Here is a 17,680-nt window from a genome sequence, read left to right on the forward strand (position 1 = left end):
GTGAGTACAAATAGAGAAGTGAAGCGCACGCAAACACACACACTGCAAACATGGTGTGGTGTGACCTCCACATGGCCCCTGTGGCGTTATATGTATTTCTTTTCTTTTTTTTTTCTTTAGTGTAAGGGCAGGATGGCTCTAAAGTGGGGATGAGGGATAGAGGGGTCATTCATTCACCTCGTGCGCACGCACACACATACACCTCCCTCACAGGCCTTTCATCTTTACTCTCACAGGCATCGCTTGTTCTGTCAGTCTTGCTGAAGAGAAAGAAGGCGAGGGGGAGAGAGGGAGGGAGACAGAGGAAGGATGTCAGGGAAGGAGTGAGAAGGGTGGGTGAAGAAGGAGAAGGAAAAAGACAGCAAGTGATTTGAGTTTCCTGTTCCATGCAAAGCCATCTACCGACCTGCCCCACCTTCTTCTGTCTGGGGAAAAGAGTAAAGCGTGCTCAGCTTCTGTGCACAGTCATCCTAGTTTCATCTTCTTCCACCCTCCCTCTCTTTAATTGTATCCTTCGCATCCTTCTCATCCTCTTGTTGCTTGGCCATATCAACACCCACCCGCTCCCCCCGCACTCTTCCTGTGTCCATCCCTCGCCTCCCCCCTGGGGCTTACCTCAGTGGGTTGGTTCCAGTCTGTCTGTTTGCTGATGACTCCACTTGGAGCAGATGTGATGCTCAGCAGCTGTTTCTTTGCTCTGCAGTACCCTCCCTACCCCACACACCTCCGCTCCTCCCTCTTATCTCCCCACACTCACATCTCTCTGTCTCCCCCTCCAGTGTCTCTTATGTTCCTATTTATCTACGTGTCTTTTTGTTCCGGCGTTGCTCAAGCGTAAATTGGCGAGTTTAATTTTGCTTTCAGATGTCTTTTTTTGTTTTTTCCTCCCCTCGTCTTCTCTGACCAGCCTTTCCAATTTGCTTCACTTTCCAGCCTTCCTTGATGCGGCTGTTAATGTTCAAAGCACGTAAGGATTTAATGTCATAACAATAAGTCTGGAATCTGCGTATTTGTCTGCCACATGAATGCCAACTGTCGCACTGTAATCATGTGAAACAAATGTTGGCCATTGATGGCAGCTCTGCAGAGGGTAGAGGGGAGAGTATTGTTTCCTCTATAAATCTGTGGAAACGAGAGAAATGTGAATGGCGAAGGTTTGTTTCTGTTTTTCATTTCGCCAGCGACATTGTGCTATTCAAAGTCAGGCTCAGCGCTGGAATTAGAATTCTATGTTTAGCTTAAGATGTATAGAGATAAAAATGGGACTTGGACACTTGAAGAGTGATGGAGTGGGTTTTATTTAGGCTGAGTCCCCTCAGTGGCCTGTGCTTCTTTGGATAGACTTATTAGAATCTTTATTAGCTCTCTCTGTGTTCATCTGTTATCTCTGTCTCTTTGCCTCTGCCTCAGTAAGGGGTTGGCTGGTGAACTGAGCATCCTCTGACAGGGACCCTCTCATCCAATATTAGAGAAGAAGCAAGAGGGGAGTTCTTGCCACTGTGATGACTTAAGCCTGGAGAAATCTGTTTCTGGATGGGCGTGTGGTTGCATCGGTGTGGCAGGGCGCGTTCGGGAGTGTGTGCAAATACGTGCGTGTCACATCTGTAATTGGCTGCCTCTGATCTTGTGGAAATCTGGGCTCAGTGTGGCAGATCCACCAGCTAATCAACGCTCAGAGCTTGCGCACAGGAACGTCAACCTGTGCTTTACTCCAGAGGCTGGAATGTCACCACGCTTGGGATTTAATCGCTCCAGAAATCCCTTAATGGGAAACGTTACATGAAGCCTAATTTGAGGATGTTGAGATAAAATGTTGCTGTGTGTGTGTGAGAGAGAGAAAGCTTGTGACAGTAAGGAGGTATGTGTGTGTGTTGTGTGCTCGACTGAAACTCTGATAAAAGATATTGAGCGCCACTTTTCCCCCTCGCTCTCAGATGATAAGATTACAACAAGGCCAGAGGTGTTTCTGTTTGCACTTTAGCCTCTCTGCTCTGCCTTCTCTGTGACCGTGAGTATTCATGGTGGCATACGGCACAGCGTCATTGGGAAATTCATAAGGGGGAATCATCACTCATTCCTGGTTCCCCTTTGAGGACTGCGCTAATTAGCCAGCGTCTGTGATTAGTTGGCTTGTGTTTGATCTGCTTCACTCCTCTCCCTCCCTGTCGAAGGGCTGCCTGCCTGCCTGCGCCGCGATTTGGCTGCGAGGTGCGCCAAACAAACACTCAAAAACAGACACACAAAGATGTACACAGCGCCGCTTTTCTCCCCCCCCCCTCTCCTTTCCCTGCCTTTCGGAGACACTGCAGGTGGCCTCTGAGACACAGTATCATACACTGGCAGACAGCCACATACGCACAAACATGTGAGCCGCAGTACTCCAAACCAAAGCTCACAACACTTCAGTCGAAAGAGTATATCTGTTAATATTTCACTACTGCATACCAAGAACTTTGTTTACTTTCTCTTAGCGAGTTTCAGGCTGCCAGTAAAATTCCCCTGAAAAGCCAGGCAGTACGCCGCTTATTAAGGCAACAGAGGGTGTGGGTGGCTAGCTGAGAAGGGGATTTACTTAACTTAACCCCGAGTGATTACAGCTAAAGATGGGCGAATTATGAATGTAATTAAATTTGTACAAATCCCCCTTTGCTGCCCTTTTTTACGTTAGGTCTCAATGGCAAAGCACAGTAAGGGATACCCATGCTGCGCTTAATATGACACAAATAAAAGAAACTCTTCGGTGCATGACAGAGCACTGTCTAATTACACAGTGGCTGTGATATTGAAGGGCCCGTCTTGTCCTTGAAGCATGGCAGGGACATCTCTGACTGTTCATACCCCCATCTATCTACTCCTCACATCCCAATCCTCTATCTGTCACTCTGCCTTAAGGGGGTAGATGGTAAACAAAGGCAGCTCACATCCAATGTAATGACGACCTGACAGGAGACTGCTCCGGCAGCTCGTGTGTTGGCTGCTGTGCCTGCACCAGTGTGTCTGTGTGTGTGTTTGTTATTGTGCTCCTCTTTACGGTCTCTGAGAAGTGGCTTCAATCTTCTGAGAGTCAGATCAATTTTAGCATCATTGTGACTGCTGAGCCATTACAGGCTAAAACCAGGGTTCACACTGTTATTGAGGGGAAACTTGATCCTCTGGTGTTCACCTCTCAGACGGGTAAAAGGTGTTTATCCTCACTACTAAAATCTAGCTCGGCTGCTGAGTTCTGCTCTCAATATAGATGTCACGGGCTGCGATGGCAGACCGTGGAGTGACAGTGAAAGCAGGGCCCAAACGCGAGACTCTAAGTGAAGGACAGTGGATTTATTTACAGGAGGTGAAAAACACACAACTATATACAAAATCCCAGCACTGTGGTCCCGTGGTGATTCTCCCTGAATCCCACACAGTGCAGATGTCCGTGAGAAGTGAAAGGTGGCGACTCCAAAAAACTCCAATTCCCACACCGTGACTTTAGAGGCGTACTCCGCTCCCGATTCCTGGTAACACAAAAGGCAGAGGGTTAGCAGGGGATCTGTTTCCGCGGAGGTTACGTAAAAGCTCACGGCAGTACTGACGAGTTCTGACTCAAGGATCCAGCGTCGGCCTCAGCTCAGCTGCAGTCCTAAATGCCGTTCCTAGACGAGCGTAATCTGCTGCAGCTGGCAGAGGACGACGAGCGGCAGGTGCGGCCGTCTCTCGAGTAGACCACTTCCGGGTTCGCAGTCTCCTCAGCGAACCCACACCTCCGGAAGCTCACACAGAGACACATGGAGAGATGGAGAGCAAACCAATACAACACACGGAAAACATAAACATAAACATACACTGAAAATGCCTGAGCCCTGGGTCCCTAGACCCAGGCCATGACAATAGAGCTGTATTTATTTATTTTTTTTAAAATAGATGGTAATTAATTAACTCATCGCTTCCTCGTTGCGTTCTTTGAAATTGTTTGACTGACAGGCAGCGGAGGTTTTGTTTTGAGTGGCAGTGACCTCACAGGTGCTGGAGCTGTAATCTTGTGAGTTTCTGAGTTACTGTGCTGTTGCCTTAGCTTACACTGGGGAATAGATATGAACTTGTTCACGGTTCATTGAAGAATTATGTCGTAATGGTAATAATGTGTTTTAAGGGTGGAAACGATGGCTATTTTTGTTATTGGTAACAATCTGATCTTTTTTTAGAATGTATATTTGCATTTCGGGGGAAAAACTCAGCAAAATTTCCTAAGGGCAATGTATTTTTGGTGAGTCTAAAATACCAAAATACCCAAGTGATGTTCTCATAAAACTGGGACGTGCAGCAAATACTCCCATTTTAAAGGTATTGGTTCATTGTTGGGGCCTAGTAAGAATGAAACTAAGTTTTCCAAAGCAAATCATTTTACATGGAATAAATGTAATAGGTTAAGACCCGTTAAATTCATTAGTCAAGTAATTGCTGAAAAAGCAATTAAGGATGGGTGTTATAACACACTTGTTACTAAGTGCTGGTAGTTGGTCACTTTAAGCTACTTTTCATGTAGCCTTTGGACCTTTTTTATTTGTTTATTGCTTTATTAGATTACTTTGTGACAAAAAAGGGTCAAGAGGAATCAGGATGTTGCTACTTTATTTATTTCAAAGCTTTAACTGCGTCATGTGTGTGCTATTTGAATCGCATGCATGTTTTGTCTTTTTAGTGGAAGGTCCTAGTTTTATTCATTTATTTTTGCTGAATTTTATAGTTCCCGACTTTACTCAAAGTACCCACTTTTTATATATATTTTTTAACCTCGTGTGTTTGCTCGCTTCCAGCCAGCCACAGCTTCTCAGTGGATTTTGTTTAATTTTATTTAACAGACTGACTCGAGGAGAAATATCAGGTTATGTCTCCCCTCCCTCCCGTTTGATCCGTCTCCTTGAGCTCTATGTCTTTCTGTCTATTAGCTCTTCATTCATTCATCTATCAGTGTCAAAACAATACACCGTGTACCCAAGGCAAGTTGTCATAGTGACTGGAGAATAAGCAAAGTTGATCTCAACGTTCAGTACAAAGGAAAGAGATGGAGGGAGTGCCAGAAAACAACCCTGAATATAACCTCATCAAAAATCCCCACCTGTTTATCACTCTCTTGCTCCAGAGTGCCTTTTTATAGATCTTACAGAGCAAAACGTCTTTCTCTTTTCCTTTCTGCTACAGTCTCATTCCTTTCCTCATCAGTAACACCTCCCTCACCCTCGTTTATGGGAAAACTGGTAGCAGGAATGTATTTGTGTGCAGCGTTTCATCTTACCTGCCTCCTATTGAGCCTTGAAGACAATAGGCTGTTCACCTCTGCCCCGATGGCTCACCACAGCCCTGAAAGACGGCAACTCTGATCCATACAATGCAGCAGTAGTAACATACAAAGAATGGCTTCGTTGTACTTTTAATTGCTTTGGTTATCTTTGTCTTCTCCTCGTATCGTTTTGTTCTGCTTTGCGACATCTTTCGTGCTCGATGTTTACTAATTGTCGCAGTGTTCCCACCACACTGTAGCTCTGATTAATCTTTATAGGGGGAAAAAAATCTGCTTTTAATGGGTCCTCGTTTCACTTTGAAAAAGTGCTAGTGGTCTAATCAGTTATCCATACCTTTGAGCGGCACATTGCAGTCTTGTAGTAAAGCGAGTCCAAAGCTTATTAAATATAACTTTTGCTCTGATTTTTAGCAAAACTTTTGCAAGAGGAGACACACTTAAAAGCATATGGGGGTGTAGAAATTTGGGAGCCTGACTTGCCTGTCCTCTCAAATCTTTCCCTGCAGACTGTTTTTTCCTGTGCTCCTACACAAAACTCCCATCAGTAATTCAATCCAGCTGGTTTTTGCTGTGCGTTATGATGGACACAGTCATCAGATTATCATAATATTGGTACACTCCCCCTTGTTTGTTTGCGTCTGGTGCTTGACCTTCTGTCTTCCATATGGCTGGCATTGATTTGGTAACACGCCGAGTGATCCTCCTGACAGATTGACTGTGCTAATGGCAGTCCCTCATATCACAGTACTGCATTTTAATCCTTTAATGTGTGGCATAAATTAGGTTGGTCTCTCACCCCCTCGACTATGAATAAGCTGTTGGCTGACAGCTTTGTTGACCAATGGGCTCATCAGTAGCAGGCTAAGTGGAAGTGGGAAGCGAAGCTGGGAAATGAACCCCCCACCCCATCCTACCCAAGGGGAGGTAAAGGTGAACGCTGGCAACTAAAAACCTGGAAACACAGCTGTGTTTCGGTGCGTGGGCGGGGTTGTCATGGTTTTCCTCGCGCTTTAACGTGTAGCTTTGTTTATAATTCAGGGACTGGATCACACCCAGCTTGAAATATCCTCTCCTGACTCCTTGGAAGACTCTCACCTCCAAGTGTTGTTAGGGAGGTGAAAATAGGAGGCATAATCACATTATGTTTGCAGCTGACATGCCCATGGACCGATGTATACAGGCATCTACACGGTGATGGATGAGGTGACACACGCACAGCCTGCCTTGGACATTTGAAGAAGTACCTAGCACTTTGTTTTAGCTGTGCACTTCTGTCTTACCCATGAATTAGAGGCTGTTTCTGAAGCGATGCTGCCATACTCTGTCTGGATTTACGCTTCCAAAGTCATTCACTTTTCGGCAACATACATAATGGGGATTAGATCTAGATATTTCCTAGATACTGATACTAGACCTGTCTGAAAAGTGATTCTCCCCTCCCCAACTCCTCTGATTTACATTTTATGCTCAGGCTCTGACTGCAGATCTGTCACTGTGGTCACCCAGCACAAAGACCCAGTATTGCATGCCAGGATAAAAAAAAAAAACATGCCCACTACAATTACCATGAGAAGTGATGGCACACAGGGTTGGGATGAAGAAGTCAGACAGAGAAAGAACTGGCGGAATAGGGAAAAAAAAGTAGGCGAGGAAGAGCAGAATGAGCCAGAGGGATGAAAAGGATTTATTCCAAAGTGAAAAGACAGGACAGTGCTATAGCACTGAGAAAAGGATGGGGAGGAAAAAAAACAAAGTGAGCGATGCAATGCAGAGTGAAGGCAAGAGTGGTGGAGGTAGAATGATGTGCACAGCCTGAACAGATAAAGCCGAGCCAGGAGCCGCGGGGAGCTGGGTGTCTGTCAGCCATCCAGCCAGTAAGTTATTCAGTCACTTATTCAGTTGAAGCAATGGCGCTCGCAAGGGAGTATAGAAGCAGCTTGTTTGGCTCAGGAGGACTGTCCTTTCTGTCCACAGTAAACTGCCTGTTACAAGCCAGACTTTACTGACCCTAAACAGGCCCAGCGCCAAATGAAAACATGTGGTACCATAAAACCGAGCTTGTGCCTTATGGCTTTTGCCATTTTCCTTTTTGTGTTTTATGCCTTATACACCTCTGCTTTATACAGCCGTTTTATTTCTTTGTGTCCCGGAGTCATTCTCTCTTTGACCACCTCTCTCACTCACTCTCTTTTTCTCTCGCTCTGGATCACCCCCCACCCCCTCCGCGTCAGGTACAGTGTAGATGTTCTTATTTATCAATAATGAAGAGAGGCGGAGGAGAGCACACTGCTTTCGTTCTTAACCGTGGATGAATTATTCACCCTGTGGAAGAGTGCCTGTCCACCCTGCGTGTATGCGTACACACATTCATGTGCGTTTTTGTTTCTGCCTGTCTAAATATGGTTTTGCTTTACATAGTAGTTGTGTGTATGGAAATGTTTTTTTGGGGGGACTTTTCCTCACCACAACCACACAGCTCTTTCTTTTTTTCTGCTTCCTGTATGTGGCGCTTTGGCAGATGCTAAGTGCTTCAATGTGTTGTGTAAGGTTCATCCTCCTGTTGCAAGGTGTGATACGGTGCAGTAAAGCGAAAAATACCTCCACTATCATTTCTAATGACTAACTCCTGTTTTTCCAATTTCATCCCGACACACATGATTCGTATTTCAAACCGGTTCTCCTGGCGTAGCTCGCTTGACCCGAAACATTCTTTATGTATATAACTGAGAAAGGAGGATGAAGGAGTGTGAGAAAGGGAGAGATAAAGAGGGAGAGAAGGGTCCATAGAGACATACATGCATGAGCTATTGTGTATGTAATTTCATTTTAAAGCCCGTGCAGTTTAATGGTTTGGAGATCCCACCGTGAATACTTCTACGCTGCTAGTTCCTCTTACTCCTGAACTCATGCATAGTGCATAAACCAGTCTCAAGGCAAGACTAAGGTCACGGTCCAGCTGTGTATGTGGAGGTTTGGGGTTTCTGAACTAAAATGCACGCAGTTTTAAAAGTGTATAAATTGTATAAATATATATATTTATTTTTTGGTTTTTATACTTCCCTGCTGGGTCTCTTTCATTAAGACGATACACTTAATTGAATTGGCAAATGCTTATTTTTGCAAATGATATTCGCTCAAGTCCTAGGGCATGTTTGTTATAAACAGGCAACTAAATAGGAATATGCATCAGTATACAAATGCATGTGTGTATGCACTCGCTTACTAAACACACACACACATACACACTTCCCGGTGCAGATTTCTCCTCCAGCTGTTCATTTCTCCTTGGCACTTTGAAGCCTATTCGTGTCTCTCTGTCCCTCCCTCCAAACCCCCATTTTATTTATTTTTTCCTTCTCTCCTCTTCTGTTACATTTCATGTGTTTCTGCTTTCCTTCCTCTTTCTGCCTGTGTGTCTGATTCCCCTTTTTCTTTCCACAGTCAATGTTCAGAGTCAGTTATCAAATATTTCATCATGTCACTGTGAACAAAGTGAAATCTAGTACTCTCTTCTTCTTGCACCTATTTTTTTTTTTCTTCCTACTCCTGTTGCATCACAGAGGTTGGTTTTACCTCCTGTCTCCGGCATGCAACCTTGCTGTAACACCAAATGTTTTTCTGTGTTAAATTTACAAGTTCGTTGAGTTTTTTTAAATGTCGATCTCTTCTGATAACCTTAAAGTCTGTGAAGTGTGCCTCCTTTTTCTTTTCTTTTAACACTGGCGTCTTTGACTCGGGACTTCCCACTGGAAAAGCAGCATGAATAGAATATTAGTATGTCATTGGAGATGTCCATAATGCACAGTGGCTACTTCTAAATGTAGCTTTCTCATGTGCTATCGATTGGCTCCTTATAGTAAGCCCAGTGGAAAGGTCAATGAGAAGACGAGACACATCTCAAGTCTTCATTTCCTAGTTTTATTCTTGGCTTGTCAAACTGCCTCGCCTGTCAAAGCTAAGCCGTCCAGACAATGCTCCCTGCATACCAAAGTGCCCGTGTGTGTGTGTGTGTGTGTGTGTGTGTGTGCGCGCGCGTGCGTGCGTGTGTGCGTGTGCAACGTGTGGACGTTCATTGTAGATTTGCGTGGCTGTATGTGTGGCCGCGTTCATTTAACTATTCGACCATAAGGCAGAGAAGGCAGTGATGTCTGACAGCAGTGGCAGACAGCAGGTTTGGGTTGGTGCTGTTCCAGGCTCCAGCTGATAACAGCTATTAAAACAGACCAGAAGCAGTTAGGACAAGACACACATCCACTGCAGTGTTGCCATTTTGTTATGGACACAACAATGGGAGCACCACACAGAAATCAGTTTTAAGGGCAGCTACACTGGCAGGTCATTTTAGCTAAAACGTCAGATGGCACCTCTCCGCTTTAATACACATTCGACTGTCTCTGCTTATGAGTTTTTGCCACTCAAACAGAGTTTGAAGAAGATGAACAGTTGGTTCCCAGTGACAAAAACTGAAATATTACAGTCTTTCATCTCAAACAATAAAGGGAAGATTTTGTGAGGCTGAATCTTAGCCAAGAGAGAGAGAGCTCCTGGTGAGGAATAGAAATGAAATGGTTTGTTATCACGTTGCATCCCCAGGCTCAAGCTCATAGTGTACACATGTACATCAACCCATATCAAAACCGTGTTACTGTATAAAACAAAGGTAAATAGTACACGACCTCACATGCATGAAATGCATGAAAGCCACTTTGAATCTGGTCATTAGCTTAATTGTAACAGTTTCTCACTCTCAAATCTCACTGCCCTGATGTTATAAACTTCACTGTACAAAACAGCCTCAGTAATAAATGTAGAATTGAATCTGTGTTTCTGTGCCAGTGTCTCAAAAAGCAAAATTACACATCAGCAACTTCAGAAAGCTGCTATTTGGCAGCGCGCCCATTCAGAAGCCAAGGCCAGCGCAAAAACTGGAAGACGCTGTTGCATTGAGAAATATAACCCAGATCTCTGAACAATGAAGAGGCAAAACGATCTGATGGATGGTGCGTAACTATTTTGTAAACCGCTAAGTTTCTTGTTTTTCAGGAAGTTTGAATGCCCCAAACCTCTTCTGGATATTGTTTAGTAATGTGGTCAAACAATGTGGCAGTGTGAGTCATTTTTACACACGTCCAGTCTATTGTAGGGATCCACTGGTTGCTTTATTGCAGCGGTCCCCAACCCCCGGGCCTCAGACCGGTACCGGTCCGTGAGTCGTTTGGTACCGGTCCGCGAGAGTTGAAGCTCAGGTGTGAAATGTATGGTTTTTATCGTTTTTCAGCGTTATTTCGTTATCGTTTTTATCGTTAACTCGGTTTTCCTGGGTCTTTTCACATGTGTTATAAATAAATCTTCTTTTTTTCGGTACCGGTGCTAGTTTTATTTTGTTGTATTTATCCGCGACACCTTAAAGCCCGGTCCGTGAAAATATTGTCGGGCATAAACCGGAAAAGGTTGGGGACCGCTGCTTTATTGGATATGATACTGGTCTGATCCTGACTTAAGAAGCTGGATCAGATAGGGTGATAATTTGCCACCAGGTGAGCAAATATGGCCTGTAGGGTCAGTCTGGAGGCTTTTCATCCAGTTACAACAGCAGCTTTTCTCGGCACGTCTTTGACGCAACTGAAAACTCCGATCGCTTGAGATGACCAATGAGAAGAACTCATCAAAGCGTCTCTCTTGCTTTCTCCCTCTTATGTTTGGTGTAACACTTGCTTGAATGCACTCAGGAGGTGCACTTAGACTAAGAGAAGGAAAAGGACAGCAGTGTGTAGTAGTCTTAAGGCTCAAATTGAGCTGCAGTGACACTAATCCAAATACATTGAAAGAATAACATTGACATTTATTATTTCACTAAAGCTAGTTTCGGCTTGTATATTTTTGCAAGAGATTTGTCTCCTTTTAATAAATCGTATACATTAGCATATACTTTTTTGTTTTTTAAGTAAGGAAAGTAACATTCAAGATAGATTTATATAAAAAAAAAAAAAAAAAAGGTGATTCCCAGTCTCTTCCCCAGAGTGAGGATTACAGTCTGTTAATTTTAGACTTTTAAAACTGGTTGTTCTTGCCTAATATAGAATTAGAATAAAACCTTTATCATGTGGTGCGATGTGCGTTAGCTCCCAAACACTCTTTTCAGGCATCTCCGTCACCTCTCCCTCCCTTTTCAGTGGTGCAAACATATTTGAAGTGAAGTGTAAGAAAGGGTAACTGTGGCAAATGTCCCAAACTTGATTTGTGAAAAGGGCTGTGGATCTATCTTCAGTTTACCTGCGACGGGGAGTGGGAGAAAGTATTTAAAAGGAAAATCAAATCAGAGAAGGCGCATGCGGCGACAGATTCTGTCAGGACAGAAAAGTGATGACGCTCCCTGTTTCCCATATCAAAGCTATTATGCTGAAGGAGTGGAAAGCCTGGGCAAAACAATAACAACCACGGGAGAATAATGGAAATGGAGAAATTCATAAAGGCCTTGACGAAATATGAAATCCCAGAGTGGTTACTGAGACAGGAATGTGTTAGAAAGGCCAAAGGAAAAGCCACCCACATTCTCTTTCTCCCACAAAAACGCACAAACATGCACAGTGGACCAGTGGGAAGCAATCTTCAGGAACATGGACAATGGGGAAGCTTCATTGTAGCCCACCTGACAGGGCATAGCTCCTAGTTTGATGAAATGACAGCGTCACTGAGCTCTGAAGGCTATTGGATATTTTAGTTGATGGCCTGCACTCCCGTCCCCTCTGACGCTCTGCTTTTCTCCACTATAGTGAGGATCAGACATGGAGGACATGAATGCCATTAGGCGTCAGCCAGCCAGGCAGCGAGGCAGGCGGACACAGGCTGATAAGCGTATGTTCGTTTTATAAGCCACGACTGGCTCAAATGGGCTGCAGAGAAAATTAGGATTTGGCTTTTATTCGCTCGTTCTCGCTCTTCCCCCCCCCCCTCTTCCGCTCGTTTATTCATACTGTTTCACTGTAGTTTTCGCTCTCTGTTCACATCCACAGTGCTTCTCACAAGGTCAGGTGTGGAGTGTACCTGGCATCTCACAGGTCCACGCCTCCCGTTCTTCTCCCCTCGTCTGCCTCTTCTCGCTCTGTTTCTCGTTACCTGTGCCCCCACCTCTCCATTTTTAGTTGGTCCCACTGCATTTCCCATGGCCTCTTTCCCTCTGCTAACCCCCTCTCTCTTCTTATTTCGTCTGCTTTTTTTTTTTTTTTTTTTTGTCCCTCAGCTGTCTCCTATTAACCTTGTTCATAGCTCACACTGTCTCCCCTTTAAGATCCTCCTCCTCCTCCTCCTCCTCCTCTCCTCTTCTCTCGCCACACTCTCTTCGCTCCCTCTTTCATTCTCTATTCCTGGCATCGTGTTCTCTTCACACCCTTTCATCCCCACTTTTCTTGCACTTCGCCTCCCCTCCTCCGCTCTCATCCTCCATCACTTTGGCATTCCCAGCCTGTCTCTCGTCTCCTCCTTTCATCCTTCCGTCCTCCCAGCATACTTCCTCTCCTTCTTCCTCTCTGATTCATTTCCCTCTTCACTGATGGACGGTGGGAAATGTCAGCGTGACCAGGCAGAGGATCAGAGAGGACTGTGTTAATATGGCAGGGCTGTCACAGTGCCATCAGCAATAATGTGTGTGTCTGTGCGTGCACATCATGTGGGTGTTAAAAGACATAATGATAGGTGACAGTACTTAGGATGCCGACATCTGACTACTTAAGGATGTTGAGGAGGGCAGTTTGTGTGTGCATGTGTTTCGTTTGTTCATGTGCATTTGATGATGCTTGTATGTCACCTGCAGGCAGCAGAGCTACTGTAAAGTAGAGCAGCAGTGACATAAGGCTTCTGTTCTTACTCTCCTCCCCTCCAACCCTCTTTCTCTCCCCTATTCTTCTCACTCTTACCCTTGAACTGTCTTCTATTCACTAATTCCCTTAGTTCTTGTCCCCCTCCGCCTCCGATCTCTCTGTCTTGTGTTTTAATGTGACTGATGCACTCGAAATGTGTCTCGATTACTTTTTTTTTTTTTCTTTAATGCTGCCTTGTCTCATCATTTCCAAAAGTCTGTTTGTGTAGATGAACATGCACACACTGACTTTACTTTCTCCCCGTCTGCTGTTCTAATGACACGGAGTCTGAGCCTTTGGGCTGGGCTTTGGGGACTCACTAAGAATGAGGTTGTGCAAGTCTCTGTATGTCTTGTGTGTAATATTCATTTCCCCGTGGCTGTAGGAAGTCTCATAAGGCTGGCCCTGTCTCTCATCTGAGCTCTGGCAGGAGTTGACCCGTGGTGGCTCTCCTCTTATTGCCTCCAAATGACAGGCAACAGGCCCGGCTCAGTTTGCCCCCACATTTTTGTGTGGACGTAATAGATATGTGTGTGTATGAATTTGCACATAAACGAAATGAGGAGTAAGTTATTGTCAATCCCACGCTGTAATGACCTATGACATGCCGCTTGGTCCTTATACTACAATCAAGACTAGTAATCAAGGTATTCAATAACCTTTTATCCTCTTTTCTCCTCCTCTGCTACATTATTTTTATAACCACAGTCTGGCTCCCACTCCCAAACCTAATCTGTATTAGTCTGACTTGTTTAAGTAGGCTGACAAAGGAGTGTAGCGTGATCTTTACATAATGCTCTAGACATTTGAAACATTACAGGCCAGGTGCTTGACAATAAAGCAGTAATTTGATGCCCCCGTGTGTGTGTGTGTGTGTGTATGCTCGCCGTGTGTCGACTTGCATAGCTATGCTCGTGCATGAGTCTTCAAGCAAAATGAAATTAAAAAAAAAAACCCAACTTGTTCATCTTTTCAGCCCAATAAGGCTCGCTGCTGATCCCACGGGCTGTTTAGTGGTTGTCCAGAGGTTCCTCTGTGGCTACAAGGGGGTTGTTTTGTGGTTGTAAATTGGGCTGGTCCTGGGAGAGCTGGTGTTATTCTAGGAAAGGCTTGCTTTCTTCCACTTTCCCACTCGGTTCTTCACTCATTCCTGCCTCTTCTCTTTCTCTGTATTGATACCTCAGGTCTCCCTTGAGAAGAGAAGGTGTGGTGTTTATTGCTCGTCAAACGAGAAAGACAGCGTTGCCCTTTCCTCTTATCTCTTGCGTACGGGTTTCGTTTGTGTGTGGGTGCCTTTATATATGTGTGCGTGTGTGTGTGTGTGTGTGTGTGTGTGTGTGTGTTCTGCCAGTGCAGCAGATCATATTAGTTTCAACACAACAGCTTGAGCTCAGCACAAACTAGTGGAACTAGTTTTTCAAGTAATTGTTTGTCTTTAGGGGAAATTGTGTTTTGCTCATTCTATGTGTGTCTGTGTCTGTAGCTTCCCGGTAAACACACTGCGAGCGCACACACTCGTATGGAAATGTAGGCCTGGCTGCAGACATTTGAAGTTGTGTATCCGCCGGTAATCCACTCTTACTTAAAACAGGTGCCATCTTGCTGACATACACTAATGCGCGCTTACTCATACAAGTAATTACATTTTTCACAGAAACCTGGATTACACACACAGAGACGGACACACACACACTTGCACAGATTGTCGTTCTAAAGCTCCTTCGCTCGTTCTGTTTCTCACACACCCACTGACAAAACGCACTAAGAAAAGCATATTTATTTTGACTCTTTGCTGTTACACAGGAATGTGTCGGCACAGAAAATGGCAGGCTATAGAAAAGCATAACCCATCCACATGATTTATGACCTATGGGTAAAAAAGAACTGGCTTTCCTCCTCCTCCTTTTCTTTTTTTTCTCTCTCCCCCAACACACAACTTCGCTTCCCCCCACCACCAATCTGTCCACGCACGCACTGTCATGGAGAGGTACCAGACTCTTGGCCTACTTGCCTGAGTTCAGTAATGCTGTCCTGTGTATCACACACACTTCCATAGTGTCCTCATTTATCTTTGCTTTGTACCAAGACTGTTCCTTTTCTTTGCTTTCTCCTGTAGTTTGTGTTTAAAGGGAAACATTGAGAGTAATGCTTTTTTTTTTTTTTTTTTTTTTTTTTTTTTTTTTTTTTGTCTCTGTCTTTGTTTTGTTCAGGAGCTTCAGGTCAGCGTGTAAAAGTAGACCAAGAGGTGACATCGTATCCTGGCCAGACAGTCAACCTGCGCTGTGCCTTCGCTGATCCCACTGGGGTACAGCTTTCAATGGTAAGATATACAATCCCATGATGCATCTGTGTTTCCCCTTGGTTAGTATTTGATTACCTCTTTGCACCACTATACTCTCTCAACTGCAAACTAGATTTGTTGTGTGAAATTCAAATAAAAATGTCTGTGTCATCCCAAAACTGGAGCTCATTGTGCTGACTTGACACAATACAATTCAGTGAAATTGGGACTGCAGTTACAATTTGCTTTTACACTTGAAGCCAGCAGGTATCCGACTTGAAGTGGATTTGATATTTAACTCAAATTATGACAATTTTCCTGTAGATAAAGTAGTCATTTACTCACTGATTTGATTCTGCGGGTCCGTAAAACTGTGTCTGAGGTGGAAAAAGCAATTCTCTTCAATAAAATTAACCAAGAAAAATCAGAATATTGCTCTATGTGCCTTGTTTATTTGCCACATTGTACCTTAATCTAACAAATCATGGCTCACAGAAATAATCTAGAGGCCAGCAATAGGTTTTTGTCACATTTAGGCTTAATGTTTTATTACTCCAAACAAACAATGCTAAGCTACATTTTGCTTTAGGGGATTGAATATGGTAATGGGTGCATTTCTTAGCTGCATTTCAATGAAGCTGGAAGTGCACAGCTCTGCATGGTTCTGCTAAGAACAGTCGAGAGAGTACTTCTCCTGAAAAACTCGCATCCATATTCATACCTGCTCCCCACTTAATTGTGATGCCGTGTACGCAACCCTGTGGAGTTTACATTAAAATGTGGATATCTTAAAACGCTGTCGCGGTGTCGCTTATCAATGCCATGATGAATGAGGTCTGCTGTTTTTCATTGTCTCTCTATGCTTCCCGTCCACTGACCCTCTCGGTGTGTGCCATCATAGGTCACATGGATGTACGTGCCAGAGCCAACCCAAGACCCAGTCAACATAGCTGTGTTTCTCCCCGGGAATGAGCCCAGCTATCCTAACTCACCTGTGAAAGGCAGAGTCAGCTTCGTGCCCAGTCCTCCAAAGGTGGACAGCCCTTCTATCCAGATTACTGATGTTAGGATGACTGATGAGGGGAAGTATGCCTGCGAATTTGCTACCTACCCTGGCGGAAATGTCCGTGGCACCACCCAGCTGGTCATGCTAGGTAGGTCACTAATGTACTCTACGCACTAAGCTTAAGAAAAGATGTGATGAATCAAGGAAAAAGCCTCGGTGCTTAATGGCACAGAGGCATGAATGCTTTATCTCCAAGAAGCTGAACCTCTGAACCACTTAAAAAATTGGACATGTGGTTTGTGAAGCAAACAGATTTGTTAGAATTTAATAAGAAAGAGGGATTTTTCCCATCTCATGCTTTCATCTTTACTCTTAAGACTTCATGAATAACATCCAGTTGGAATTTCAGGTAATTTCTTGAAGAATGCCAATTTTATTTAAAATTATATTAAAAAAAAAGAATGGTATTTGATGTGCCAGAAGATGATTATTGTTATTGCAATTATAATTTTACCTAGCCAAGTGTCCAGGTACAGTTTGGTCTCTAATTTTCTTGTACTGTAGTTTTGCCTGTGTACACCACCACAGTATTTTAATCGAATAACCAACATGTTGTTAAAGTGCAGACTTTCACCCCCAACCACCTCTAATAAAACTAGTAAGAGTAACAGACATTTTTAAAACTTTAGAAGTGGTCAAATCACATCTCTGGTACATTCTTAACAAGAATGGGTTCACTGGCCAGCTCTGAAAATGAAAAGGGCCCAAAGACCTTAAACACAACACGACATTTCACCAAGAACATTCTAAAGCAGGTTGGTATATCATTGTCTTTTTGTGTGTGCATGCTGTGAAGCGCAAAAATCTCTTTATAAATGAAAATACTGAGTTTACAGAAATGGGCAAACCACTGGTTACACTTTAGACAAGAAGAACAGATTAGACTTGGTCAGAAAAAGAGCCAACACAGACCTGAAAAGATTATTTGTGAGAATAAAACCAAGATGAAGTTGTGCTAAAATGATAGGAAGAGAAAAGTGCAGAGGAGGAGAGAAACAACTTGTGATCTGATACCATATTATCTGTTCAACATAGTGGAGACAATATTATGGCAGAAACTGTGAAGAGTACGGGGCTATACTCTCTGCTCATATTCATCCAAACGCTGCAAAACTGATCAGACAGCGCTTCACAATCCAAATGGATAATGCCCCAAAGCGTACTGTAAAAGCAACCTAAGAGTTTCTCAAGGCAAG

At 44.0% G+C, this 17,680-nt stretch overlaps 1 protein-coding gene across 2 annotated transcripts in view; it reads left to right on the top strand.

Moving 5' to 3' along the window:
* Positions 1 to 17,680, top strand: part of LOC146659336 (nectin-2) — a 95,636-nt gene that overhangs the window by 15,688 nt on the left and 62,268 nt on the right. For both annotated transcript variants that reach the window (XM_085423329.1, XM_085423330.1), the window contains exons 2-3: positions 15,348 to 15,457; positions 16,320 to 16,572. In XM_085423329.1, coding sequence (XP_085279455.1) covers positions 15,348 to 15,457; positions 16,320 to 16,572 — 363 coding nt within the window. The remainder of the gene's footprint in view (positions 1 to 15,347; positions 15,458 to 16,319; positions 16,573 to 17,680) is intronic.

This window comes from Rhamphochromis longiceps, linkage group LG11, assembly GCF_057381845.1.
Source record: "Rhamphochromis longiceps isolate RC_006_pf linkage group LG11, R_longiceps_female_GT1.1, whole genome shotgun sequence".
Lineage (NCBI taxonomy): Eukaryota > Metazoa > Chordata > Actinopteri > Cichliformes > Cichlidae > Rhamphochromis > Rhamphochromis longiceps.